Genomic DNA, 27279 nt, shown 5'->3' with positions numbered 1-27279 from the left:
TGTGGAGTGACAATCTTTGGCTAGGTGGCCTCGCTTTCTACATTTGTAGCATTCGACAGGCCTTTGCCTTTTCCTCGACTTGCCTCGCTTCTGCTTCAGAGCGAAGTCAGTTCCCTTGAACATCTCTGGGTTTTCCACGTATGTGGTGTTAGGCTGAAGAACCCGTAGGGTTGTTCTTGTTCTTGCCATTTTTTCTGAAACACACAGAAAATAACCCAGATCAATATCTTATAACCAGAGAAATAATTGTTATATAAAATGTCTTAAGATTGTTGTTCTCTGGTTATTAATCGATAAGTCGATTTCTCTCTGTCTTGGCTTGATTTAGACAGAGTTTCCTTTCTCTAACTTATAGAGAGATAAACTAATAAAGAATAATTAATATTCCTTCTTTCGGGCTAACCGTGATAGGTGTTAATTTAGTCGAGGCAAGAATAAATTCTCTTTCCTTAAGACATTTTACACCCCCGTAACAGTACCAAACGTTGGGGTGAATGCCTTCGGGATACAACGACTAACCTTTCAGAATTTTAAGATGGTACTTCTATATTCTGAAAGCGGACGAACCTGTGTCAGTATTATGAGCTCTTGGACTAATGCGAATGATCTTCTAGACGCTTCTGAAATTCAAGTTCACTCGAGACTTCTTTCTTCCTTTTCTAGATATTCTAGTCTATCCAGAACCTCTAGAAAATACTCCTTTAATTAGATATTCTAGGCTAACCAGAACCTCTAATTGTTAGAAGGGAAGAGAAGAAGAGAATGAATTGAATTGATGTTCTAGACGACTAATGAAGAACTTCTTTCTTCCTTTTCTAGATATTCTAGTCTATCCAGAACCTCTAGAAAATACTCCTTTAATTAGATATTCTAGGCTAACCAGAACCTCTAATTGTTAGAAGGGAAGAGAAGAAGAGAAGAAAATGAATTGATGAAAAATGAAGTGGGTTTGGTGGGTTTATATAGGAATTGAATAGGTATAAGCTTTTGGGACACATCTCTAGAGTTTTGGGGACAAAACTCTTGGTTTTTAGGGACACAACTCTTTGAGGAGAGTTGGTTATATAACTGGGAATTTCGGGTGGGTTTTAGACCGTTGGATCTGCCTTCACAACTCGGGTGAAACAGCAGCCTTTAGATGATCGTGATCTGTCCCGAAACTGTCCCACAGTTGATCAAATGACCGTTAGATCATAGCCCGGAGCATGCCCGAACGCGGAAGGAACGCCTGACGTCAGATCGCGTGAAATCCCGCGCGATGAACGCTGACCGTCCAGATTGGCACGCGTCCTCTTCGCGCAAACGCCCCTCAACTTGACTTGTCCTCTTTGACGCTTTAGTACCTATTTCAACCGATCTTCGTTCAAACTTTAACCTTGAATTTCTCATTCATCCGGAATCGGATTTGAGTGATTCTTGGCTCTAAATTGAAGAGCTCGACGAGACGAACGCAATGGCGCGTTCCGTTTCTGAGTTTGACGAGTCGGCTCGAGCCAAAATAAGCTCCGATTCCAACACCTTCAACACCACCATCACCACCAACATCACCATTTGCACCACCTTCAACACCAACATCACCATTTTCACAAGATACTACTACTACTCCCACGACGATGTTGCCCAATTCTAATGTCAACGATGAAAGCAATCTTAATTCTGCTAATCAGCAAATACCCACATCATCATCACTATCTAACTCTGGTGGAACTATTCGAACAATTCCTGATTCTGAAATCACAAATGATCATATTGATAAGGTAACAAAAAAAATGAAAGATTAAATCTTTATTAACATTGTCTCTGTTTTTTTAGCATTCAAAATTGCAATGTCTAATTCTGTTCTTGGGGTCAATTGCAGAAGATGAAGACTGATGATGAGCATAAGAGTAAGACTGATTCTGGGCAAGATTGAGTTCTTTGCAGAAATGATGGAAGAAGAAGAAGAAGAAGAAGAAGCAGAGGATACCCTAATTGAGTTCTGTTAGTCTCTCTGTCTTTCTTTTAGTAGTTTTAGGGTTGGGTTTGATTGTTTTTCATTCTTTTTTCTTCTTCTTTCTAGTCATGAAATTTCTTGTTCTTGGGAATTCCAAATATTGAAATGTAAGGGGTAGCTTATGAAATAATGAAATTGGATTTACAAGTTACTCAATTCATCATCTTCTTAATTGAATTGTCAAATTATAACAAGTTATCGTTTTCTTTTCACTTGCACTAGTATTCACTGATACCATTTTCGAACTTAATTATGTGATGTGGGTTTTCTACCCTTTCGTGGCTTTTCTACCCATCAACCACGTTCGAAGACATCGGTCAGACCCCAAATGTCATTTACGATAATATAGAGGCAACATAACGGTCGAAATGTGCAGGAATTGTGTTTGTATAGGAGTTCAAGACAACGAAAAACAGTGTATATGTTGAATCTGACAATCATTAGCAACCCAAATCAGTTTAAGTGGGTTAGTGAATGATCTCATAAGAGTATATAGCTACTACAGTACTACTCTATGGTCTAAATTGGCTATTAAAGAAATCTGATTTTACAAACTGTTAAGAGGTCCAACGGGTCCACTCCACTCGGCCAATCCGAGTGGATCGGGTCACTCAAGGAGATGTATTAACATAAGGATTGTTGTATCAATTAATAGTTAATGAGAAGTTCTACTAGATAAACATTAGTGGAGATATTATCTCTACACACTAATCTTTGTATTCCTATAAATAGGAACCCCATATACATTGTAATATACATAATAGAGATCAATAATAAAGTGTATTCACTGTAAACATCTCTCTCTCTCTCTCTCTCTCTCTCTCTCTCTCTCTCATCTCCACGATCACCATCTCTCGGCTTCACCCGAGCTCACTACTTCTCTCTCTTGGCTTCATCCGAGTCCTCCCTCTCTTAATCATAAAGAGGTTAATACCTCTTCACATGGGATAAGAGCCAATTCCTTTTTTTTTCCAATGACTTCTACTGATACTTCAGAAGCTATTCATGCTACTCCTCCTATCTCTGGTGGACCGTTTGACGTTCATCATTCGGGTTCTCCCACCACGATCTTAATCACGCTTCTTCTAACTGGCAATAACTACTCATGGTCTCAAGGAATGACATCTAAAGATAAACTAGGATTCGTTGATGGAAGCATCATTAAACCAACGATCCTAATGAGTTACATCTATGGGGACGATGTAACGATCTCATTTCAAGTTGGCTTATCAATTCGATTGATCCGTCTCTACGTTTTTCTATTTATACGATGATAATGCTTTCGATATTTGGAAGAATCTCTTTGATCGTTTTCACCAAACGAATGCTCCTAAAGTTTTTCACCTTAAGAGGGCCATCTCATGTCTTAAACAAGAATGTTTTGACGTTTCTACCTACTTTCCAAATCTCAAAGCTCTTCAGGATGAACTTAATTTCCTAATGGTTTCAAAACCTTGTATATGTGGTCATGGTCGATCTTTGATTGATCGGACTGATCAAGATAGAGCTAAGTAATTTCTTCAAGGTCTTCATGACCGATTTTCGGCTACTCGGACCCAAATTTTATTGATGGAACCGTTTCCATCCATTCTTCGGATTCACTCACTTGTTAAACAAGAAGAAGTCCAACAAAGTCTCCTTACTCCTATGAATATAGATTCACATAGTGCTGCTTCTGCCGTTGGAACAAATGATTATGATCATACTCGGATTAACGACTCCATAGACATCGATCCAAGCGACCTCGACCTTATTGCGACAATTGTAAAACCCTTGGTCATCACGTTTCAATGTGTTACAAAATCCAAGGATACCCACAAAATTATGGTCAACGCAACCGAAGCTGTTCACGGCAATAACCGATGGTTGCCTCGGTCACGGACCAGTCGAGTTCGGGGGTTCCTGCAGAAACTTCTTTAACAAACGAACAATACCAATCCTTATTGGCACTCCTAGATCAGAACAAGCATCCCACCAACGTTAATTCTAACGGCACCAACATGGATCCTCTTGTCAATCTCACAGGTAAGTACACATCTTCTTTTCACCCGCCTTGGGTTATTGATTCGGGAGCTGCCAAACATATTTGTTTGGCACTTTCACGATTCTCTACATACTCTCTTGCACCACCGGATTTCTGCGTCTGTTTACCCGACGGTTCACGGGTTAAGGTGCTTCATATTAGTTCAGTCTATTTCTCCGATAGCTTTTACTTACAAGATGTTCTTTATATACCATCTTTTCAATTCAATCTCATATATGTATCTCAAATATCCAAATCACTTCGTTGTACCGTCTTATTTGACCTTGACTTGTGTCTTTTTCAGGACCCAGCAACGAAGAAGAGGATTCGGCATGGTAGTCTTCATGACGACCTTTATTTCCTCCGCATGGAGCGTCCCATTCTTTCAATTTCATGTTTAGATAGTTCTAGTCATGAGTCGTTTGTTTTATGGCATTGGCGTTTGGGCCACCCATCTTTTACTCGCTTTCAATATTTTAATTCTAAGCTTTCATGAATGAATTTAAAAATTTTATCTAATAAAGTGTCGTGCGATGTTTGTCCACTTTCAAAACAATCTCGTTTGACTTTTCCTTCTCATACAAACTCTTCTTCTCACATATTTGAATTAGTACATGCGGACCTATGGGGACCTTTTTCAGTTTCTTCCAATTCCGGTTGTCGATACTTTCTAACCCTCCACTACAAAAAATATTGCCATTAGGGACGGCCAAAAACCGTCTCAAAACAACTAGGTCTACTAATTCAGCCATCGCCCAGGTAAGACACATAGGGCAGTCAATGAACGACATATCTGGTTTGCACAGTACTAGATCATATACCTTATCAGAGTTTGTAAAATCAGTTTCCTATAAGAGTAGTAGATATATACTCTTATAAGATCATTCACTAACCCATCTAAACTTTGAGTAAACTGATTTGGGTTGCTAATGATCGTCAGATTCAACATATACACTTTTTTTCGTTGTCTTGAACTCCTATACGAACACAATTCCTGCACATTTCGACCGTTATGTTGCCTCTATATTACCATAAATGACATTTGGGGCCTAACTAATGTCTTTTACGTGGTTGATGGGAAGAAAAGCCACGAAAGGGTCGACGAAGCTCTGGATAGTTCAAGGAGACTATACATGCTTACGGTGGGGCATCGTTATGCTAGCCATTGGTGGTGCAGTGCTAGCCGTTGGTGGTGAAAAAGATATAAATCATACCAAAGATAGCAACTTGGTTGAAAACGCGTATTAGTGAATACTAGTGTAAGTGAAAAAGAAAACGTTAACTTGTTATAATTCGACAATTCAATTAAGAAGATGATGAATTGAGTAACTTGTAAATCCAATTTCATTATTTCATAAGCTACCCCTTACATTTGAAATGCCCTAGAAAAGAAACTTGATGACTAGAAAGAACAAGAAAAACAATCAAACCCAACCCTAAAACTACTAAAGAAAAACAGAGAGACTGACAGAACTCAATTAGGGTATCCTCTGCTTCTTCTTCCATCATTTGGAATCAGTCTTACTCTTATGCTCATCATCAGTCATCATCTTCTGCAATTGACCCCAAGAACAGAATTAGACATTGCAATTTTGAATGCAAACAAAACAGAGACAATGTTAATTAAAGATAACAAAGATTTAATCTTTCCTTTTTCTTACCTTATGAATATGATTTGTTCGAATTGTTCCACCAGAGTTAGGTAATAATGATGTGAGTATTTTCTGATTAGCAGCATCAAGATTGTGTTTGTCGACATTAAAATTGGGCAAGATCTTCCGTGGAGTAACCGACGATCTTGGTGGTGTTGAAGGTGGTGATGTTGGTGGTAATGGTGGTGTTAGAAGAGAACCGAAGCCTTCGGAAATCATTTTCATGGAAGTAAGCCGGTGATGGGTTCCTCTGTTGACGACAAAGTCTTTCTTCAGTTCCCAAGGAGGATAGCTTCTTCCTGTGAAGAGGATTAATCTTCTTATTAATGGATGAAACCGAATGGAGCAGAGGGAGAGATGAGCAGAGAGAGAGAAATCAGAGATAGTAACAAGTATTTATAAGCAAGTAATAGAATCCTAATTATATCTATCCAAGAGGGTGTTTGATTTTCGTATTTTTCACTTAATAAGCGCGGGTCAGCAATTTTAGGCCGTTTGTGTTTTCACTTAATAAGTGAATATCACTTGTAAGTGGGGCCAAAGTAAGTGTAAAAAAGTAAGCTCCAAATTGGAGCTTATTTTTTTGCACTTACTTTCTAAGTGCTAAAAAGGACATGTTTATACTTCTCCGAATATAATAATTACTAAAAAGAAATTCTTAAACAATTGATAAGTAAAAAAGTCTTTTTATGACTTTAGCGATGATTCTTTTCCTTTTTCACTCATCCTTCACCCAAGCTTTTCTCCTAATTTTTTTTCCGTCCCTTCCCTCATTAATCACGGGACCACCCAAACTCCATGATGCAACGTAAGTTCGATCTCCTTCATAATTTTTAATTATTTGAGATTAATGTTTTCAACACAAAGTATTCATAAACCGTAATTCTCTTGTATCCAAACTTGCAAGTAAAAGAATTAGTATGAAATACTAATATGTAAATACTTTAAGGTCAAAATAGACAATTTCTACATTTAGAATTAATATAAAAACAAAAATCAAGCACTTAGAAATGATGGAAAACAAACGCCATAGAACTTACAAGTGCTAAAAAATCAAGCACCCTCTAAGTAAACTACATTTCATGCGCCAGTTACTCGGATGACCGAGTGTAACCGGTTTGGGTACGTGTGGATCCTTAATATTCCCCCTCAACTTGGAGCCGGAAGAGTAACGACGCCCAACTTGCCAAGTAAACGTTGAAAAGGTTCAGCATCCAGGGGTTTGGTGAAAATACGAGCAAGTTGATTTTCAGATGGTAAGTAGCGTGTCGCAATAAACTGTCATTGGAGATGTGTGATCAATTTCAAAATCGTGTAGTAGATACTTGAGTCATTGGAGCTCACATGTAAGAAAAGCTAGAGCCCGATATTCGGCCTCGGTAGAAGAACGGGCAACCTTAGGTTGCTTTTTAGATTTCCATGATAGAGGACTGGAACCTAGAATAGTATAGTAACCCGTGGTGAAATGACGTGTGGTAGGACAGCCCGCCCAGTCGGAATTACAGTTCCAGAGATATGTAAAGGACTGTGGGCAGAAAGAAAAATTCCTTTACCAAGAGATCCTTTAAGGTAACAAAGAATCCGATGAGCTGCCTCAAGATGAATGGTGGAAGGAGATTGAAGGAACTGACTCAAATTGTTAACGACATAAGATATGTCGGGCCGAGTCACAATTAAATATAAGAGACGACCAATAAGGCGGCAAAAAATGGACAAATCAGAAAGAGGAACTCCATCGTTGGAAGTAAGCCAACCTTTTGTTCCATCGGAAAATTTGAAGGACGGGATGCAGTGAGGCTAGAATCCTTAATGATATTGAGGGCATACTTCCTTTGACAAAGAAAGATTCCGTGAGAGGAACGGGAAACTTTAGTCACCAGAATTCATGCTCTGATACCACTTGTGACGCCCCGTGTCCTAAAATAGACATGACCACGCCCCGACAACCTACAGAAAAGCCGAATATCCGGCAGCATCTCCTCTATAAATCGAATCGGTCGTACCTGTAACTTGTCATGCAAACCATACATTCGCATACACAAACACAACGGAAGCTAAAATGAAACATAATTACTCTAACAAACTCTGGTTCAAAACCGAACCCCCAGAACTCACTTAACTCATCCTGCACCAATCCATACATCAACCTATGTGATACTTATATATGTTATATGGTTCTCCGTGAAAAAAAGTATAATTTGAAACTAAAGAAAACCAAAGTGAAAAGAATAACACCAAAGTGACACCCTGCCACAACCACTGCAATCTATCTGCTAACTCGGCCACCATAGATGATTCTAACCTGACTACTAAAGAAGTACCTGCACACTAAAAACTGGTAAGGGGTCAGTAACTCACCTACACGAGTTAAACTGGTAGAGGAGTTCCAAAATAAAACTACGATAAAACCCTTTTCGCAAGTAACATGTACACATATGTCTTTCAATTAACAGGGAGTTACCCAGAGAACTCTATAGTACTTTGGGTAGTACCGTCCCATACCGGCACTAACCAAGGTACTCAAGTTCTCTCGAGAAAGTGGCTTACCCCTAGGTAGGTAATCCCCTCTCCCACTAGGCGATTCCACAGTCATTGGAAAGCTAACCTTGTGATAAATATATACACCTAGCTTAATTTGATAAGTTTTAGCTTCACCGAAGTCGAATATTCAGGTCTTCCCTCCAGTATTCGTGTTGGGACGAAAAGCATATTCTCATCGTTATCCTAGCATGCAAATGTTTTTTATAATTTTTGAAAAGTATTTAGTGTGTCAAAAACATAAATACTACTCTTTTCTTGTGAAAACAACATTCACCCACAAGCTCACCAGATTCGGAACTCGCCTATTACGCCCTCGACTGAGATAGGTTTTTTAAAATATTACTTATCTTATCATACAGAAATGGCACAACCAAGAGTCATATGATAACGTGCAGAGGGATACCAATCACCAAACTAGTCAGGCGGCCCGATGCGTACAGCCTCTGAGCCCCGAGGGTAAGAATAAACAGGCTTACAGTCTAATCGAGCGGTCAAGGGTAGCAAATCCCTGAGCCTCGAGAGTCCAACCTAAACGAGAATCCTGCGAGAGAGTGGAGCACTACAACTGCCAAAACCCTCATGACTCGTCTCAACCCACTTCATCAATCACATACAACATACGAAATCAATATGTTTTTAAAACATCGACTATCACAATCCGTTTCAAACACCATTTCTCTAGAAACCATTTGTAAGACATGTTTGCATATATAAAACCATCATATCAATAAAATAACGTTCACGATACAAATCTCATCGAAATCAGAGTCTAAATCATTAACACCATCAATAATCAATATTCAAGATCAACGATACAACTTTCATTGAAATCAAAGGTTTAAATCATGCATATATGATCGCCTACAATCTACAGATAGTGATGCATGCCTATATCCTACTTCTAGCATGAATATAGACAATAGTATAAAAGAAAACAAGAGATCACCCCTACCTAGCGATTTAGGACTCCGTACTTCTTCGCTTTGCCTCGAGCAACTCGCACCCACTCGTTTCGGCTTTCATTCCGACAACCTAGACAAGTTTAAAGCTTAGATTCTTCGACAATAATATTAAAACAACACAAATAACTCGAAAGAACCATACGAAAAGAAATAACAAAAGAGACTTGACTCGCATTGACGTCAGAAGAACTCGAGTGACCCTATTCCGTCTTAGATTCATTCCTGTCACGATTCTGATCCATTTTTATCCTACCATACATCGTTGGAAATATAAATCAATTTCTAACATTTCATTCCTTAGTGTCTCGGTCAAATTCAAAGTGTACGGACCTTGAAATAGCAATATACAAACAACAGCGAATGTGAATTTCTTAACGGTGCGTTACGCGACAGTCATAAATCTCTCATCCGTACTCCAAATGGCATATACCATAACAATTCGGAAAGATAACATCTCAAGCTACAACGTATATCTTCTGTAAAACTTCACCGGATACTCAAATAACACAGAAACGCATCGCAACAGACTGCATTATGCAGTCCCCTGAAATCGTCGTTCGGTCTATACAACTCATTAATTTCGGACTCATTTCCATCGCTAGGTTCAACCATTACTCTTAAATCAAGCATCACACTAAAACTACATGAAGTTATTACTCATTCAAACCCCAAATCTCTAACCATTTAACCCTAGGTTTTAGAATAAGATAATTAAATCATCAAAACTATAAAATTCTTACCTTAACTTGGATGTTCTTGCTTTGTTTCTTCATATCTTCATCAATTCCTCCCAAACTTCCTATCACTATCAAACTAGTTTAATTTCACTCAGGAAGCTTGAATTAACAAGAACCCTAGACAAATCCCCCCCATTTTCCCGCTACTCATCTCCAACAGTAACCGTAAAGAGAAAACGGCGAGCAACTCCTTCCTAACCTGATTTCTTCCTCTAAACACCCGAAATAATAGTTTAGTCTCTGAATTTGTGCTGATTGTACATTTAGTCCATGCATTTAACTTGGCCTGAGTTCAGAATGGTCCCTCATCTAACATAAAATCTTGGGATGTTACAGTAATATCCGGACGCGTAACCGCTAAATAGAGTAGGCGGTCGATAAGGCGGCGATACACCGATGGGTCTGGTAAGGGATCACCGTCAGTGGGACTGAGACGGAGTTTCTACTCCGTTGAGAATTCAGAGGGATGTGCGGCAGTAAGTCCGTGACTAATTTGGCAACTGGTGCAAAAGTGTCATTGTAGTACAAACCTTCTATTTGAGTGTATCCTTTAGCCACGAGACGGGCTTTGTATCGTTCGATTGAACCATCAGACTTGAATTTTATTTTGTACACCCATTTACAACCTATAGGTCGTTTCTCGGGTGGCAATGTCGTGATGGACCATATCTTCTTCTTTTCTCAAACGGAGAATTCTGTGGCCATCGCATCCCTCCAGTTAGGGGATTTCATTGCTTGAGTGAATGAAGGGGGTTCGGTAGTCGTAAGAACCGAAGATAGAAACTTTTGATGCATCTTAGAGAACGAGTTGTGGAAAAAAATTTCTCAAGCGGAGACTTGGTTGGATTTGTATTAGAACAAACATAGTTATGGAATCGACTGGAATCCGATGACTCGAAATTCGGAAGGTCACACTCGACGGGATCAGGAAGTGTGGTTATAGTGTCGGTATCATGCATGCTCAACAGAAGCTAGAGGTCGCTGCTCCAGAGATAGAGGAAGGGCGGTCTGAAGGCGGCCCTGAAGTGGGGCCCAAAGTCGCAAGACCAGGAGACGATCCAGCAGGGAGTTCTGTAGGCACCCCCGCTGCTGTATCGTCAAGTGTTGCGTCGGGCAGAACCCGAGGAGAAACAACAGTGGAATGAGTGGTCGGCAGAACTGCTGAAGGATGAACGCCGGTCGGAAAATCAAACGTCTCGTGTCAGAAATCGAGAGGAAGTAAGTGGGGGACGTCGTGGCTGAGGAAGCCGAAAAGGAGGGAGACATTGGGAATCGTTGTTCCATCAAGGATGGGCGTCAGTAACTTCTTGATTAAGTAGACCGCGATTAATACACATTCTTCCCAAAATCGAAGAGGGAGGTGAGCTTCAAGGCGTAAAAAACAGGCCAATTCAAGTATGTAGCGATAATTGTGTTCAACCACCCGTTTTGTTGGGGTGTATAAGTACAACTACGTTGATGGATAACTCCTATATCGAGTAACCATTGTTGTAACGAAGAGTTCATAAATTCGGAACCAGTGTCCGATCGAAGAGTCTTGATTTTACAATTTAATTGCGTAGAGAAGTAATTAAAAAAATTCTTAATTAACAAATTAGATTCGGATTTCCAACGCATGAGAAATACCCATGTACAACGTGAAAAATCGTCGACTAGCACTACAAAAAAAAAAGCCTAATAGGGACACACTTTTTGACGTGTGTCCCCAATATATAAGGGTTATTTACCTAATAGCCCCTAACTTTGTGACCAGTTTCCTGCCTAGCCCCTAACTTTAGCAATAATTCCCGTAAGGCCACCTTTTTCCGTTTTTTTTAGAGAAAGAGAGGAGAGAGATTTTTTTTAATGTTTGTAGGTCGCCGGCCGGACAAATTTCTGGCCGGCGACCCTTATCGGAGAAGATGATGATGTGGCGTGATAGGTGACTTGGCAGAGAGAGGAAATGAGGTGGAGGAGAGAAAGTAACGGAGAGTTAAAGATAACGGAAAAAGGTGGCGATACGAGAATTATTGCTAAAGTTAGGGACTAGGCAGGAAGCTGGTCACAAAGTTAGGGGCTATTAGGGAAATAACCTTATAAGTAATAGGGACAAAATTATGATATTTGTCCCTAGTAAAATGATATTGGGGACAAATAAATCTGGAAAGTAATGGCGCAAAGTTTTCCTCCTCCTCCTCCTCCTCCTCCTCCTCCTCCTCCTCCTCCTCCGGTGAGTGTTACAACAATTGGTAAATCTACTAGTTGGGTTTGATTTATTGAACATGTGTATCGCTGAGTGCATTATTCCAAATTGTCAACTCCGAGTAACTTTCAGTAACCAGTGGATGCCTTTTGAGATGTCATTTGTTATGTGTTTACTGACCTATGCATATCTTATGTGCCTTTGTCATGCTTTATATTATCCTTGTATGAGTGTATCTGAAACTGATGTTATAAAAACATCGACAATAAGAATTCTAAGCTTCTACTTTCTTGATCAAATGAAAATTTCGTATCTTCTTACATCTCTCTTGCTCCCTTTCTTTTGGTGTTAGGTATTCTGAACCTTGTTTTAAACTTCCCTGGCTACCATAGGTGGAGGTTTACTGGTGTGCTCCGAAATGTTCTTAAGATTATAGTTAGTCTTGCATGGGCAGTTATCCTTCTGCTGTGTTACCTCCAGTCCTATTCATCAACTCCGGCACAAATTAAGAACTTATTGGCTTGGTTTCGTCGAGTCAAAGGCATACCGCCTTTGTATATCATGGCAGTGGCCATATACTTGCTTCCGAATTACTGGCAGCAACTCTTTTTATCTTTCCTATGCTTCAGAGGTGGATTGAAAACTCAGACTGGCATATCATAAGATTTCTTTTATGGTGGTCGCAGGTATGTGTCACTTCTTTGACTATGTAACTTTTATTGTGCTGGAACATTTTCTTTATAATTTGTTTATCTTAGTTTATTTAATGGTTATCGACCTACACATCTTGATGAGTAACAAGGCCGAATTTGAGTTTATGTTGAAGAGAATTAGTTTTAGCTTGAGTGGCCACATCCGAGCGATTCCTACGTTTATGTACAAATAATGTACTTGATAATGTATATTATGAAAGTCTGAAAAAATAGTCGTTTACACATTTATGATCTTCGCTTTTGAACCTCGAAATCCCATTAAAAGAAGTTTAAGTTTATATATATATATGAGACCCACCTGGTTCAAATATCTACTGAGGCTTGACTTTTTGATGTTCATGTCTAATTGAGTGTGATCCTTAGTTGACGACAAACGTCTACGATCATTTTACTTGGGACGAACTTGCGGTGTGTAAGTCGTTTTTCATCTAACCTTCAATAAAGTTTTCTTGTTCGCCCGAGGACGTAGGCTTTATGCCGAACCTCGTTAGTTTTGTTTGCATATTTAGTTTTGGCGTAGCTTTTAGACTAATTTTCATAATCGGATAAATTTCTAGGATAGGTTTGATAGCTTCCGCGAACTTTTAGTACTAACATAGCTCAAGATTAAAAGTAGTAAGATTTAAGCACGTGGTGGGACGTTCTCTCGTCAACATGTTAAGTTTTTAACTACCTTATTTGTGAAACTCAGTATTGTTCGATAAGTTACGAGGACTTGATGTTTTCTAGGTATCTAAATTTGATTAACTTTAGTGAAATGAACCTAACTTGTATGTGTTCGATACTATATCATTATAGGCCTCCTTAACCTTGCTAGCTATAATCTTGAGTAAATTATAATCTTTTGCAGTCATGAAGACACTGGAAGGAAGGCAGAGCTTCGGACTTAATATATTCGACTTTAAGGGTGTGATAACTAAAAGTCGCGGAAGCTATCGAACCTATCCTAGAAATTGATCCGATTATGAAGATTAATCGAAAAGCTAAGTCAAAATCAAATATGTGAACAGAATTTAACGAGGTTCGGCTTTAAAGCCTACGTCCTCGGGCGAACAAGAAATCTTTATTGAAGGATAGATGAAGACGACTAACACAACCCGCAAGTTCGTCCCAAGATGGTACCGTATAGAATTTAACCTTCTATACTAGATCTTCGACAACCGAGAAATTAAACACCGCTCAAAACTATGAACAAAAATTTCTCTCTCACTTGCTCTCTCTCTTTAGCTCTCTCTAAAGAAGAGTTGTTGTTGCTTGTGTTGATATGTTGATTACAAAGCACTCAACCCCTATTTATATATATTATAAGCCAAAAAATTGGAAACTGCCTATTGAGCCAAAAAATTGGAAACCATCCCAATTTGGAAACTGCCTATTGCTGCCTCTTAAACCTCCTCTTCAATTTTTAGAAACTGCCTCTTACAATTCTCCACCTCGTACACAATTTGATATACTTCAAATTTTGGACGAACACCAGGATACTCCTTGTAAGATATATCTTCCTTTTGTAACTTCATCCGACTGCACCATATGACCATGGTTGCCTACGTACCTTTTTACAGGATCAAGCCTACCGTAGTTCTACCAACCCTTCACATAAAGATTACCTTGTCGCCATTACGCCCTTTCGGGCAACTTAACACGAGCCGATTTGTAGCAATTCCAGACAATGCTGAAACTTGCTACACGTCACCACTTTAGTCAACATGTCCGCGGGATTCTCATCTGTGTGTACCTTCATGAGAGAAACATCACCTTCCTCTATGACATCTCGTACAAAGTGATACCTGACATCGATATGCTTAGTGCGAGCATGGTGAACCTGATTCTTCGCCAAGTGGATTGCACTTTGACTATCACACCATACATCCACGCACTCCTGCTTAATCCCTAGATCATCCAGAAGACCCCACAACCACAATGCTTCCTTCACACCCTCGGCCATAGCCATATACTCGGCCTCCGTAGTAGATAACGCAACTGTAGATTGTAACATCGATCGCCAACTAACTGGAGCACCATGTACCTTAAATACATAACCAGTAGTAGATCGTCTTCTATCTAGATCGCCAGCATAATCCGAGTCAACATAACCGCTTACCTGACATGTGTCTCCACCAAAGCACAAACCCGTATTAACTGTACCCTTTAAGTACCTCAAGACCCACTTCACAGCTTCCCAATGTGTCTTCCCCGGGTTTGCCATAAACCTACTAACCACACTGACCGCCTGTGAAATATCCGGACGAGTACACACCATAGCGTACATCAAACTGCCAACTGCACTAGCATACGGTACACGATCCATATGATCCTTCTCCACCGTAGTAGTGGGAGATTGTTTTCCCGAGAGCCTGAAGTGTGGTGCCAAAGGTGTTGACACCGCCTTCGCATCCTGCATCCCGAACCGAGAAACTACTCGTTCGATGTAACCTTTCTGATTCAAGTACAGTTTCTTACTTGACCGCTCTCTCTTAATCTCCATTCCCAGTATCTTCTTTGCAGCGCCCATGTCTTTCATCTCAAACTCTTGACTGAGTTGAGATTTCAATTTATTTATCTCCACCATGCTCCGAGAAGCAATAAGCATGTCATCCACATACAAAAGGAGATAAATAAAGTCACCTTCGCGAAGTTTCTTGATGTATACACAACAATCATAGTCACTTCTGCGAAAACCATGCTTTAGCATGAAAAAATCAAATCGTTTGTACCATTGGCGAGGGGATTGTTTCAATCCGTAAAGAGATTTCCTCAAACGACATACTTGATTTTCTTTGCCCTCAACCTTGTATCCCTCTGGTTGAGCCATATAAATTTCTTCTTCCAAATCTCCGTGCAAGAAGGCGGTTTTAACATCGAGTTGTTCCAACTCAAGATCACTGTGAGCAACAATACTCAATAGCACCCGAATAGAAGTATGTTTCACGACCGGTGAGAAAATCTCATTGTAGTCGACCCCTTCTTTCTGTGCATAACCCTTGGCCACTAGTCTTGCCTTATACCTTGTACCCTTGATTTCGGAAGAATCCTCTTTCTTCTTGTACACCCATTTACAACCAATAACAGACTTACCTTCGGGCAATGGGACAACCTCCCATGTCTTGTTCTTGTGAAGAGACTCCATCTCTTCTTGCATAGCAACCAACCAACTCTCTCTATCCTCCGCGGTAATAGCTTGTTTGAAGGTGACCGGCTCGTCGTCTTCCACCGAGAGTGCATATTCAACAAGATTTGCCTGCCCATAATGCCTAAGAGGTTTGTCTGACCCTAACCTCTGTACCGGCTTATATAACCGTTTCGGCCTAGTGTGTACCGAAACATCCTGCTGTTGTTGTTGTAAAACTTGTGTACCTTCCCCTTGAACCTCCTCATGATCGGGTTCATCAATTTTCTCATCCTGAGTATTATCCTGATGCTCCACCTGGTCATGATTCCTAGAAACCCGTTGGTCTTCGGCTTCTACTTCCACTACTTGAGCTTTAGTAGACCCAACATCACCACAACTAGGCACCGTAGCTTTCGCCATAGCTACAATAGATGACTCATCAAACACCACATCTCTGCTGATTACAAACTTCTTGTCTTCCGTACACCATAGTCGATAACCCTTGACTCCTGTAGCATATCCTAAGAAAATTGTCTTCTTTGCTCTATTGTCAAGTTTGTTACCTTTAAAATGGTAATAGGCCGTACAACCGAAAACCTTAAGTCTCCCGTAATCTGCATGTTCACCTGACCACACCTCGTAAGGTATGCCGCCATCTAAAGAAGAATGTGGAGACCTGTTCACAATATAACAAGCTGTAGCAACAGATTCTGCCCACCATTCTACGCCTAGTCCCGAATTGGAGCGCATACATCTAGCCTTCTCAAGTAGTGTACGGTTCAATCTCTCTGCGACTCCATTCTGCTGAGGTGTGTTTACTACTGTCCAGTGCCTCACAATGCCTTCCTGATTACAAAACTCCTTGAATGCCCCATCCGTGTACTCGGTCCCATTATCCGACCTTAACGTCTTCAGCTTTCGACCAGTTTTGTTCTCAACCATTGCTTTCCACACCAGGAATGTGTTGAATACCTCATTCTTATGCTTCAGAAAATAAAGCCAGACAAATCTCGAATGATCATCAACGAATGTAACAAAATACCTGGAACCACCCTTGGAAGGTAACTTTGCCGGTCCCCAGACATCGGTGTGTACGTAGTCTAATACCTCTTTGCTCCTGTGCTTGCTTGTAGAGAACGTCACCCTGTGTGCCTTCCCGAACACACAATGCTCACAAAACTCCATGCAAGGCTTCTTCATGTCCTTCAACAAGCCTTTCCCGCACATCAGAGATATACCCTTTTCTGACATATGCCCAAGGCGCATATGCCAAAGCCTCGTACTAGCCGTTGGATCCCTTCCACTGATTCCTACTGCTACATCTCCCGTAATTGTTGTCCCCAAAAGTTTGTATAAATTACCGTAACGAGTACCTCTCATTACCACCAAAGAACCCTTAACGACTCTTATGGAGCCATTCTCTATAATTATCTTACAGCCGTTCCGCTCCAACACACCAAGGGAAATTAGATTTTTCCGCAAATCGGGTATGTGTCTTACGTCCGTCAATGTTCTCACCACTCCATCGTGCAGCTTGATCCGTATTGTTCCGAGTCCCACAGTTTTACATATACTATCATCACCCAGTATAACTGTACCACCATCTATACTCCTATAGGTAGTAAACCACTCCCTATTTGGGCACATATGGTGTGGCGCCCCTGAATCAAGCATCCACTTATCGAAGATCTTCTCAGACACCTCTGTTACCGAGAAACATTCGTCCGCCTCTTCTGACACATATCCCGCCTCTTGCATCTCTTGTTTCTCCTTGTAGCCTTCGTTCTTTTGCTTCAACTTTCTCTTTGGACAAGCCGCTTTAAAGTGGCCAAGCTCACCACAACTAAAGCACGTTTTCTTGAAAGAGCCTCTAGATTTGGATCTAGATTTCCCGCCCTTTCCCTTTCCCCTTTCATTACTCCTCCCCCTCGTTACAAACAACCCTTGTGCTTGTTCTTTGTCTACTCCACCCGACGCCATACTGCTAGTAGCAACCTTACGAAGGTCATCCGCTAATAGCGAATTTCTCGTCTCTTCCATGCTTAGACTATCACCAACAAGCATCAAAGTTTGAACAAGGTTCTCATAGGATTTAGGCAATGAAAGTAACAATATGAGGGCTTGGTCCTCATCCTCAACCTTAACATCGATATCCTTCAAATCTGAGATAATCCTGTCAAACCTATTCACATATTCCTGAATAGAAGAACCCTCTTCCATTCTACATGTGAATAATTTAGATTTTAAGTAGACCCGATTCGTTAAAGTTTTCGTCATGAAACTGCTTTCTAGCTTTAACCACACACCCGCCGCCGTTGTTTCTCCGTCTACTAGGAACGCCACGTCCCTCTCAAGACACAACATAATGGTAGCCCGTGCTTCGAGATCTAACTCTTCCCAATCCTCATCTGACATATCTCCTGGTTTCTTTCCCGTCAACGTCTTGTGTAATTTCTGCGAGATTAACAGATTCTTCATCTGCATCCGCCAATAAGAAAAATCGTTTTTCCCATTGAACTTCTCTATCTCATATTTCCCTGATTTGACCGTACCACTTCTCGATCCCATCTTCTTCTTCGTTCAATCTCAACAAGGCTCTGATACCAATTGTGATAACTAAAAGTCGCGGAAGCTATCGAACCTATCCTAGAAATTGATCCGATTATGAAGATTAATCGAAAAGCTAAGTCAAAATCAAATATGTGAACAGAATTTAACGAGGTTCGGCTTTAAAGCCTACGTCCTCGGGCGAACAAGAAATCTTTATTGAAGGATAGATGAAGACGACTAACACAACCCGCAAGTTCGTCCCAAGATGGTACCGTATAGAATTTAACCTTCTATACTAGATCTTCGACAACCGAGAAATTAAACACCGCTCAAAACTATGAACAAAAATTTCTCTCTCACTTGCTCTCTCTCTTTAGCTCTCTCTAAAGAAGAGTTGTTGTTGCTTGTGTTGATATGTTGATTACAAAGCACTCAACCCCTATTTATATATATTATAAGCCAAAAAATTGGAAACTGCCTATTGAGCCAAAAAATTGGAAACCATCCCAATTTGGAAACTGCCTATTGCTGCCTCTTAAACCTCCTCTTCAATTTTTAGAAACTGCCTCTTACAAAGGGAGAATTGTTTGACAAAAACTAAAGTGCATCCACATTGAGGTATCTGTTACTGAAGTTTACCGTTATCCAAAATCTTAATCTTAAAAGTTGAAAGACTTAAAAGTGCTTGAAGATGAATGAAACATCATTTTACATCACTCGGAATATTCTTGACTTGACCCATTTATGTTATGTTGGCCTAGTCTATAAAGGGTGGTTAGCATTGTAGGGGGAGTTGTTCGGTCATTCCCTTGCGGAGGCGCAGAGTTCTTCCTTTCTGGGTTTTTGTAGGGGGAGTTTAACTCTTTTTATGGACCAGAAGGAGCTCAATAACTTGCTAAGCTATGTATCATGAGTGACACGAGTTCTTAGCTACCAATTTACAGGCTTGGGGACATTGGAATGAAGGGACAGCAATACGTGTTAGACACAACTTTGAGGGACAATTGTTCGACTGCGGAAGATATAAGGTGCATCTACATTGGGCTATTATGTGTTTTTAGGAAGACGTATCTGAGAGGCTAACTATTACTTCGGTCATCAACTTGCTCAATTACGACTCTGCCTTTCTCCAACTACCCTCACCACCGCCTAATCTTTTTCTGTGAGGAACTTACCTCAATCCTGTTTGTACCATTATAGCTCAAGATTGAAACTAATAAGATTGCTACTTCAGCAGTTCTATATGGAACTTTGAACTCAATAGCCATTCCCCACGTGGTCAGCCGTTCACTCGTCAAACAGTTAAGTTTCTAACTACCACCATTACCAATTTTCCAAGTCTAGTGAAGACTGAGACTTGGCTTAGTTAGATAATTAATTGCTTCACTTTGAGAAGACCAACTACAAGCTTATAAAGGGTAATTAAGTTAAGTGCCATCTAATTGCATTAAAATTCACATATGTGATTGTTTTTTCATAAATCAGATCTGAGATCTGACTCGTGGTCTTTCTCTAAAAAGAAATACATATAATTGTCATAATGACAGTTAGTTAGTTAGAGGCAGTTGAGATTCTTGAAAACAAATTCAAATAACTAACCAAGTTAGTTATTAGTTAGAGGCAGTTGAGATTCTTGAAACTACACTCAAATAATTAACCAAAATTAGTTTAGTTAGTTAGAGGCAGTTGAGATTCTTGAAAACTACATTCAAATAACTAACCAAAATTAGGTTTACAAATTCCCCTTCCCCCTCCTTCCTCTATAAAAGATAACTAACCATTTCTCTACTTCATAATTAAGAAGATAGAGAGAAAGAAATAATCAAGAACAGAGAGAAAGAAATGGAGAACAACAACCAGGTTGCAATCTTCCCTTTTCTACTTCGACACACCACCACCCCAAGGTCCGACACCTACACCATCACCATCACCGACAACAATGGCATCCTTCCCCTCAGAAGCCCCGCCACCACCACCGTCACCACTACTGTTTACAACCTCAAGATAGTAGTCACGGTCACCACCAATGCACCCAACACAACCATCACTGTCACTGCAACACACCAAACCACCCCAGCTGCCGCCACCGCTGCCCCAACTGCCTCCACCACTACTGTTAACAACCTCAATATAGTAGTCACGGTCACCCCCAATGGACCGACCACAACCTACACTGTCATGGTTGCCTCCACCTATTTTGAACCCGCAATTATAGAGCTTGGTGGTGAATTGCCGATCCTATCCCGTCCTCAACGGAGGAACCCATCACCACCAACATCACCATCACCACCAACATCACCATTTGCACCACCACCAACATCACCATTTGAACCACCTTCAACACCACCATTTTCACCAGATACTATTACTATTCCACCGACGATCTTGCCCAATTCTAATGTCAACGATGAAAACAATCTTGATTCTGCTAATCAGGCAATACCCACATCATCATTGTCTAACTCTGGTGGAACAATTCGAACAATTCCTGATTCTGAAACCACAAATGATCATATTGATAAGGTAAGACAAAAAAAAGGAAAGATTAAATCTTTATTACTATTTGTTAATTAACAATTCTAATGGCATTGTTTAATTTTGTTCTTGGGGTTAATTGCAGAAGTTGAAGACTGATGATGAGCATAAAAGGAAGACTGATGATTGAGTTCTTAGCAGAAATGATGGAAGAAGAAGAAGAAGCAGAGGATACCCTAATTGAGTTCTCTCAGTCTCTCTGTCTTTGTTTTAGTAGTTTTAGGGTTGGGTTTGATTTTTCTTTTTTGTTCTTTTTCTTGTTCTTTCTAGTCATGAAGTTTCTTTTATAGGGTTTTCCCAATCTTGAAATGTAAGGGGTAGCTTATGAAATAATGAAATTGGATTTACAAGTTACTCAATTCATCATCTTCTTAATTGAAGTGTCAAATTATAACAACTTATCGTTTTCTTTTTCACTTACCAACGGCTAGCACTGCACCACCAATGGCTAGCATAACGATGCCCCACCGTAAGCATGTTTAATCTCCTTGAACTACTATGTTGCCTTCCCTCTCTACCAAAGAAACAAGGTCCTTTGGAACAAGTGTATAATAGAGTTTGCCGGCAATTTCATACTTTTAGATGCCTGGATTTGATTGATTTCGATGAAATGAACCTATAAGTTCTATATGTAGCTTAGCCATGGAAATTCATTCAAACATGGAGACACTGGATGGGAGGTAGATTTTTTTCTTAGATCAAGATTGTAGCTTCGCTACCACCGACTAGGAGCTTCCTAGACCCTTTCGTTTACACGAATATAGAGGCAACATAACGGTGCAATGTGCAGGAATTGTGTTCGTATAGAGGAGTTCAATAAAACGAAGAAAAATTTATATGTAGAATCTGACAAACTTTAGGTATATGGTCTAAATTTAGGTGTGATAATGAACGATTTTATAAGAGTACATGGTCTAAATTTGCTACTAAAGAAACTGATTTTACAAACTGGTAAGGTTTATGGTCTAGTACTGTGCACACCAGATATATCATCCGCTGAATGAAAAAAAAATATATCGACAAAGTGATTTTATCGGTTACGTAATCACAACGATAAGAAAAAATCGTCGGATATTTACGGAAGCATAAAACACGAACAAATAACCTGCTCATGATACCATGTTAAAATATGAATTCCAGCACTGTATTGTATTGAATCAAAGGTTAGTATATATCTTTCTCTATTATCAATAATTTTTTATTTGTTTTGGAGATTTCTAACCTTTTTTAGCCATATTTGTTAGTCGTAACTTTCTAATCCGACTTTTCCCTGAAGATTCAGTTTCTAGTGACTAGTTGAACGGGTTCATTACAACTTAGCTAATTAACCCACGGACCCACCCTACTTCACTGTATTATTAAGCCCACAATCAACCGATAATGGTGATAATCAAAAAGCTACCCATTAGAATGAATGATTAACTTCTTGATCAGAAAAAAGATAAAAAAAAATTATAATGACAATGTCTGAACTTTGGCCATTTAATCGAAGTCTTCTAACATTAGTCAAGACTGATGAGTGTTAGCAAGTAATTGAATGGGGTCCTCAATATTGAAGACACACGAATTGAATTTTCCAAGTTATGTGATTGTTTTTTCATAAGTCAGATCTCACTCGTGGTGTTGCTCTAAAAAGAAATACATATAGTTGTCATAATGACAGTTAGTTAGTTAGAGGCAGTTGAGATTCCTGAAAACTAATTCAAATAACTAACCAAGTTAGTTATTAGTTAGAGGCAGTTGAGATTCTTGAAACTACACTCAAATAACTAACCAAAATTAGGTTTACAAATTCCCCTTCCCCTCCTTCCTCTATAAAAGATAACATCCATTTTCTACTTCAATCCTCCATTTTCTCTTGCTCAATACAAAATCAAGAAGAGAGAGAGAGAGAGAGAGAGAGAGAAAGAAAGAAAGAAAGAGTCAAGAAGAGAGAGAGAGAAAGAAATGGAGAACAACAACCAGGTTCCAAATCCCACCACCACCACAAGGTCCACCACTGCCACCATCACCACCAACAATGGCTTCCTTCCCCTCAGAAGCCCTGCCACCACCACCACCACCACTACTGTTAACAACCTCAAGATAGTTGTCACTGTCACCACCAATGGACCGACCACAACCTTCACTGTCACTGCAACTCAGGAAACCACACCCACTGCCGCCACCGCTGCCCCAACTGCAGCCACCACCAATGGAGTTGATCCTAAACTCCCAATTCCTCAAGAAGCCCTACAAATTTGTCGTAAAAAATTAGGGAAGAAGCTATCCTCCTTCGGACTTGATCGTCAACAGAGGAACCCATCACCGGCTTACTTCCATGACTTGATTTCAGGCTTCGGTTCTCTTCTAACACCACCATCACCACCAACATCACCATTTGCACCACCTTCAACACCACCAAGATCGTCGGTTACTCCACCAAAGATCTTGCCCAATTTTAATGTCGACGCTGCTAATCAGAAAATACTGGCATCATTATTATCCAACTCTGGTGGAACAATTCGAACCACAAATGATAAGGTAACAAAAATGAAAGGTTAAATCTTTATTAACATAGTCTAATGGGAATCTTTAAAATAGTTGTTTAATCTTGTTCTTGGGTCAATCGCAGAAGTTGAGGACAGATGATGAGCATAAAATTAAGACTGGTTCTGTGCAAGATTTACCAACCATAGATGATTATACTGATTAGGTAAGAAAAAGGAAAGATTAAATCTTTGTTATCTTTAATTAACATTGTCTCTGTTTTTTTTGCATTCAAAATTGCAATGTCTAATTCTGTTCTTGGGGTCAATTGCAGAAGATGAAGACTGATGATGAGCATAAGAGTAAGCCTGATTCTGGGCAAGATTGAGTTCTCAGCAGAAATCATGGAAGAAGAAGAAGAAGGATACCCTAATTGAGTTCTGTCAGTCTCTCTGTCTTTGTTTAGTAGTTTTAGGGTTGGGTTTGATTGTTTTTCATTCTTTTTCTTCTTCTTTCAGTCATCAAGTTTCTTTTCTAGGGCATTTCAAATGTAAGGGTAGCTTATGAAATAATGAAATTGGATTTACAAGTTACTCAATTCATCATCTTCTTAATTGAAATGTCTTTTTCTTTTTCACAAACGTTAATATTCACTAATACCCGTTTTCGAACTTAATTATGTAATGTGGGTTTTCTTAGATCAAGAATGTAGCTTCGCTACCACCGATTATGAGATCATTAATGGCCTATACCAGAGCTTCGTCGACCCTTTTGTGGCTTTTCTACCCATCAATCGCGTCCGAAGACATTGGTCAGACCCCAAATGTCATTTACAGGAATATAGAGGCAACATAACGGTCGAAATGTGCAGAAATTGTGTTCGTATAGAAGTTCAAGACAGTGAAAAAAAAAGTGTATATGTTGAATCTGACAATCATTAGCAACCCGAATCAGTTTAATCAATGTTTAGGTGGGTTAGTGAATGATCTTATAAGAGTATATAGCTAGTTAGCTACCTCTCTATGGTCTAAATTTGCTATTAGAGAAACTGATTTTACAAACTTTGATGAGGTATATGGTCTAGTACTGTGCAAAACAGATATATCGTCCACTGAGTGCCCTATGTGTCTTACAGGGGCGATGGCTGAATTATTCGACCTAGCTGTTTTCTTAGGTATGACACTATGACTTATATCCTTTCTGTAATAATAGCATGATTGCACTAGCCATGGCTAGCACTGCACCACTAAAGTCTAGCACTGCACCACTAATGCTAGCACTGCACCGCCAGCAACTAGCACAAGTGCGCAGCAATGCCCAATCTTAAGTATGTATAGACTACTCTGTTGATATTTATTCTGCCAAAGGTGTCGATAAGATTCTAAATAGTGGGCAATAGCAACCACGTAGAAGGTACTGGGGTTAGTCCATATTCATTATCGTCTGAGAAAACTATCTTCTAGTTTTTCGTTCGAATGTCACTTGCATCACAAAACCGAGCTCAGATTGTTGAATGGTATCTAGCACATCAGTAGGGTCTGTATGTCAATTACAATGAAATGTTGTGCATATATAATTAGTAGGAGAAAAACGACTTTTCATGAATGAATCCTTTTGACCATTTCTCTCATTCAAAAAATGAGACAACTGGTAAAATGATTCAATATAAAATTTTATATGAAAACTTCTTCGCATAATAAGATATTCTTGTTGTATATTAATAAAAGTTCATTTGGAACCAACATCGATCTCCTTCTCAGTTCTTTATCCTCATACCATATCAAAATGGCCATATGTAAAGGATACTACTATAATAACACCATAGGCCAGAGCACGGATATCGTTTACAGATCCGTACAGTGTAGAGGCAATATAACAAACAAAATATGCAGGAATTGTGTTGATACAGAAGTTCAAGATATAACACAAAGGTTAACCAAACCATTATTTAGTCAATACTTTTATGTTCAACTATATGGATTACTTGTGTGTTCACTCGTGAACTTCTCTAGCTACCAGTGACCAAATTTCATATCGTTTTAAAAGTTATAGCCGAAATTCAGGAAGGAATGATGTTGCAAGCCCTAAAAATGCGTCTAGGAGGTCAGGCAATCCTCCGAAACTAAAATGCTCGTGCAGGAGCAAAAAATTACAATGTTGCGATCAAAGCTTCCCAAGACACCGTGAAGCCGATAAGAGTTAAGAGTTTTGCCCATTCCTTCACTCTTTACCAAAGAAACAAGGTTCTCTTGAACAAGTGTATAATCGAGTTTGCTGACAATTTCATACTTTTAGATGTCTGGATTTGATTGATTTCGATGAAATGAACCTATAAGTTATATATGTCTGATACTACAGAATCGTGGCTACCCAAACACCTTAGCCATGGAAATACGTTCAGGCATGGAGACACATTTGAAAGAGTGCGTGTTAGTGTGTTTAAAAGAGTGTTTGAGTTGTGAGTCATAACTATATAAGTGAAGTGTTTGTAAATTAGCTTTGAGTGTAATAAAATTATACATTTGAAAGATAAAGTTCTCATCTCAAAGACATTATTTTTCAACATTACACAATTCCTGCACATTTCGTTCATTGCTAGGCCTCTATACTGCCCGGACCCCTTAAGTTGTATATGGTGTCTGGCCTACAATTGTGAAATAGTAGTATCCTTTATTATGCCCATTTCAGTCTGGTTCTATTGCTGCACCTCCCATTTTACTTCATTACAATATCTGAAACTTTCGCCATTTAATCAAGGCCGCGGCTTTGGGGAATAAAGAAAATCAGAAGCTCTATAGCAACAAATAGAAATAAAAAAGTCAATCTTACAAGCTTGTTTTGTAGAAATTTTTTTCTCCGGAGATTTTTCTTTATTCCACAAAGCCGCAGCCTTAATCGAAGTCCTCAACATTGGCCAAGAGTTTTGGCAAGTTGGAAAAGGGCCCTTCTCTACAAGTGATTGAATGCGGTCCTCAATATTGAAGACGCACGGATTTTCTAAGTCTAGTAAAGACAGGACTTGGCTGTTTTTGTTTAAAGGGCTTGACTAGTTTTTTTGTTGCAAGGGCTTGGCTAGTTAGAAAACGAGTCTTTCCATCTAATTTCATTAAAATTCACATGTGTGTTTGTTTTCTTGTAAGTCAGGTATGAAATCTGACTCGTGATTTGAGTTGAAATGGTTGTATTTGGAAGCATTTTTCCGGCTCGATCCTCAGTCATTGATTATGAAATGAATTCTCTCTTCAATTTTAAAGGAATAAAGGATTATGACAACTTCATGGCTATATAGTTTGGGGTTCTAAGAATTTTAATTCATGTATCTTTGTTCCTTATTGGCTTATCCTCCGACTGAATTTTATCCATTAAAATAACCCAACGAAAGACCAAGATGGCACGTCTAGAAATGTAATCTGTAATTGGTACCAGTTAGCAAGGACGAATGCAAAGGGTGCTTAGTTTTAGGGGGCCAAAATGGAATTATCCCAACAAGAAATGATTGTTATAACTTATAAGACTTGTTACTTTACCTTTGAAACATTGACTAGAAGTCTATAACTCCAGATCATTCAATCTTGATTAGTTTTTGAAAACTATAGCTTTTTCTTTTTCAGATGCAGAATTCCATTACCCAAATGGGTAGTTTTTTGTTTCTGATCATCACCATTACTACACAATTTTGTAGCTTTACCACCATTGCACAAGAAACAGGATCATTCCCTGCTTATTATGTTTATCACTTTTGTGTAGGAGGTAATTACACTGATAAAAGTGTATTTCAGGATAACATCAATCTCCTTCTCAGTTCTCTATCCT

General features: G+C 39.4%; 3 protein-coding genes across 4 annotated transcripts in view; 2 read left to right on the top strand and 1 right to left on the bottom strand.

The window, feature by feature from the left end:
* LOC147560347 (cysteine-rich receptor-like protein kinase 10) overlaps positions 1–27279 on the bottom strand; it is a 101518-nt gene that overhangs the window by 14148 nt on the left and 60091 nt on the right. For both annotated transcript variants that reach the window (XM_086662530.1, XM_086662534.1), the window contains exon 8: positions 27095–27272. The gene's annotated coding sequence lies outside the window, so the exon portion shown is untranslated. The remainder of the gene's footprint in view (positions 1–27094; positions 27273–27279) is intronic.
* Positions 20255–21356, top strand: LOC147560355 (uncharacterized). The gene is made up of 2 exons (XM_086662544.1): positions 20255–20985; positions 21083–21356. The coding sequence occupies exons 1-2, from the start codon at positions 20305–20307 to the stop codon at positions 21125–21127; spliced, it is 726 nt and encodes a 241-aa protein (XP_086518670.1). The 5' UTR covers positions 20255–20304; the 3' UTR covers positions 21128–21356.
* On the top strand, positions 22374–24064 carry LOC147560354 (uncharacterized). The gene is made up of 4 exons (XM_086662548.1): positions 22374–22502; positions 22579–23520; positions 23612–23692; positions 23801–24064. The coding sequence occupies exons 2-3, from the start codon at positions 22945–22947 to the stop codon at positions 23690–23692; spliced, it is 657 nt and encodes a 218-aa protein (XP_086518674.1). The 5' UTR covers positions 22374–22502; positions 22579–22944; the 3' UTR covers positions 23801–24064.

This window comes from Eschscholzia californica, unplaced genomic scaffold, assembly GCF_041429995.1.
Source record: "Eschscholzia californica isolate CP2 unplaced genomic scaffold, dmEscCali1.0.p SCAF_2, whole genome shotgun sequence".
Classification (NCBI taxonomy): domain Eukaryota; kingdom Viridiplantae; phylum Streptophyta; class Magnoliopsida; order Ranunculales; family Papaveraceae; genus Eschscholzia; species Eschscholzia californica.
This window is presented reverse-complemented; position numbering and strand designations above follow the sequence as displayed.

Excerpts from the sequence above, each read along its gene's own strand:
- LOC147560355 (XM_086662544.1), top strand. The coding sequence starts at position 20,305 with ATGGAGAACAACAACCAGGTTGCAATCTTCCCTTTTCTACTTCGACAC. Across the intron at positions 20,986-21,082 it reads CAAATGATCATATTGATAAG|AAGTTGAAGACTGATGATGA; the intron begins GTAAGACAAAAA and ends GGTTAATTGCAG.
- LOC147560354 (XM_086662548.1), top strand. The coding sequence starts at position 22,945 with ATGGAGAACAACAACCAGGTTCCAAATCCCACCACCACCACAAGGTCC. Across the intron at positions 23,521-23,611 it reads TTCGAACCACAAATGATAAG|AAGTTGAGGACAGATGATGA; the intron begins GTAACAAAAATG and ends GGTCAATCGCAG.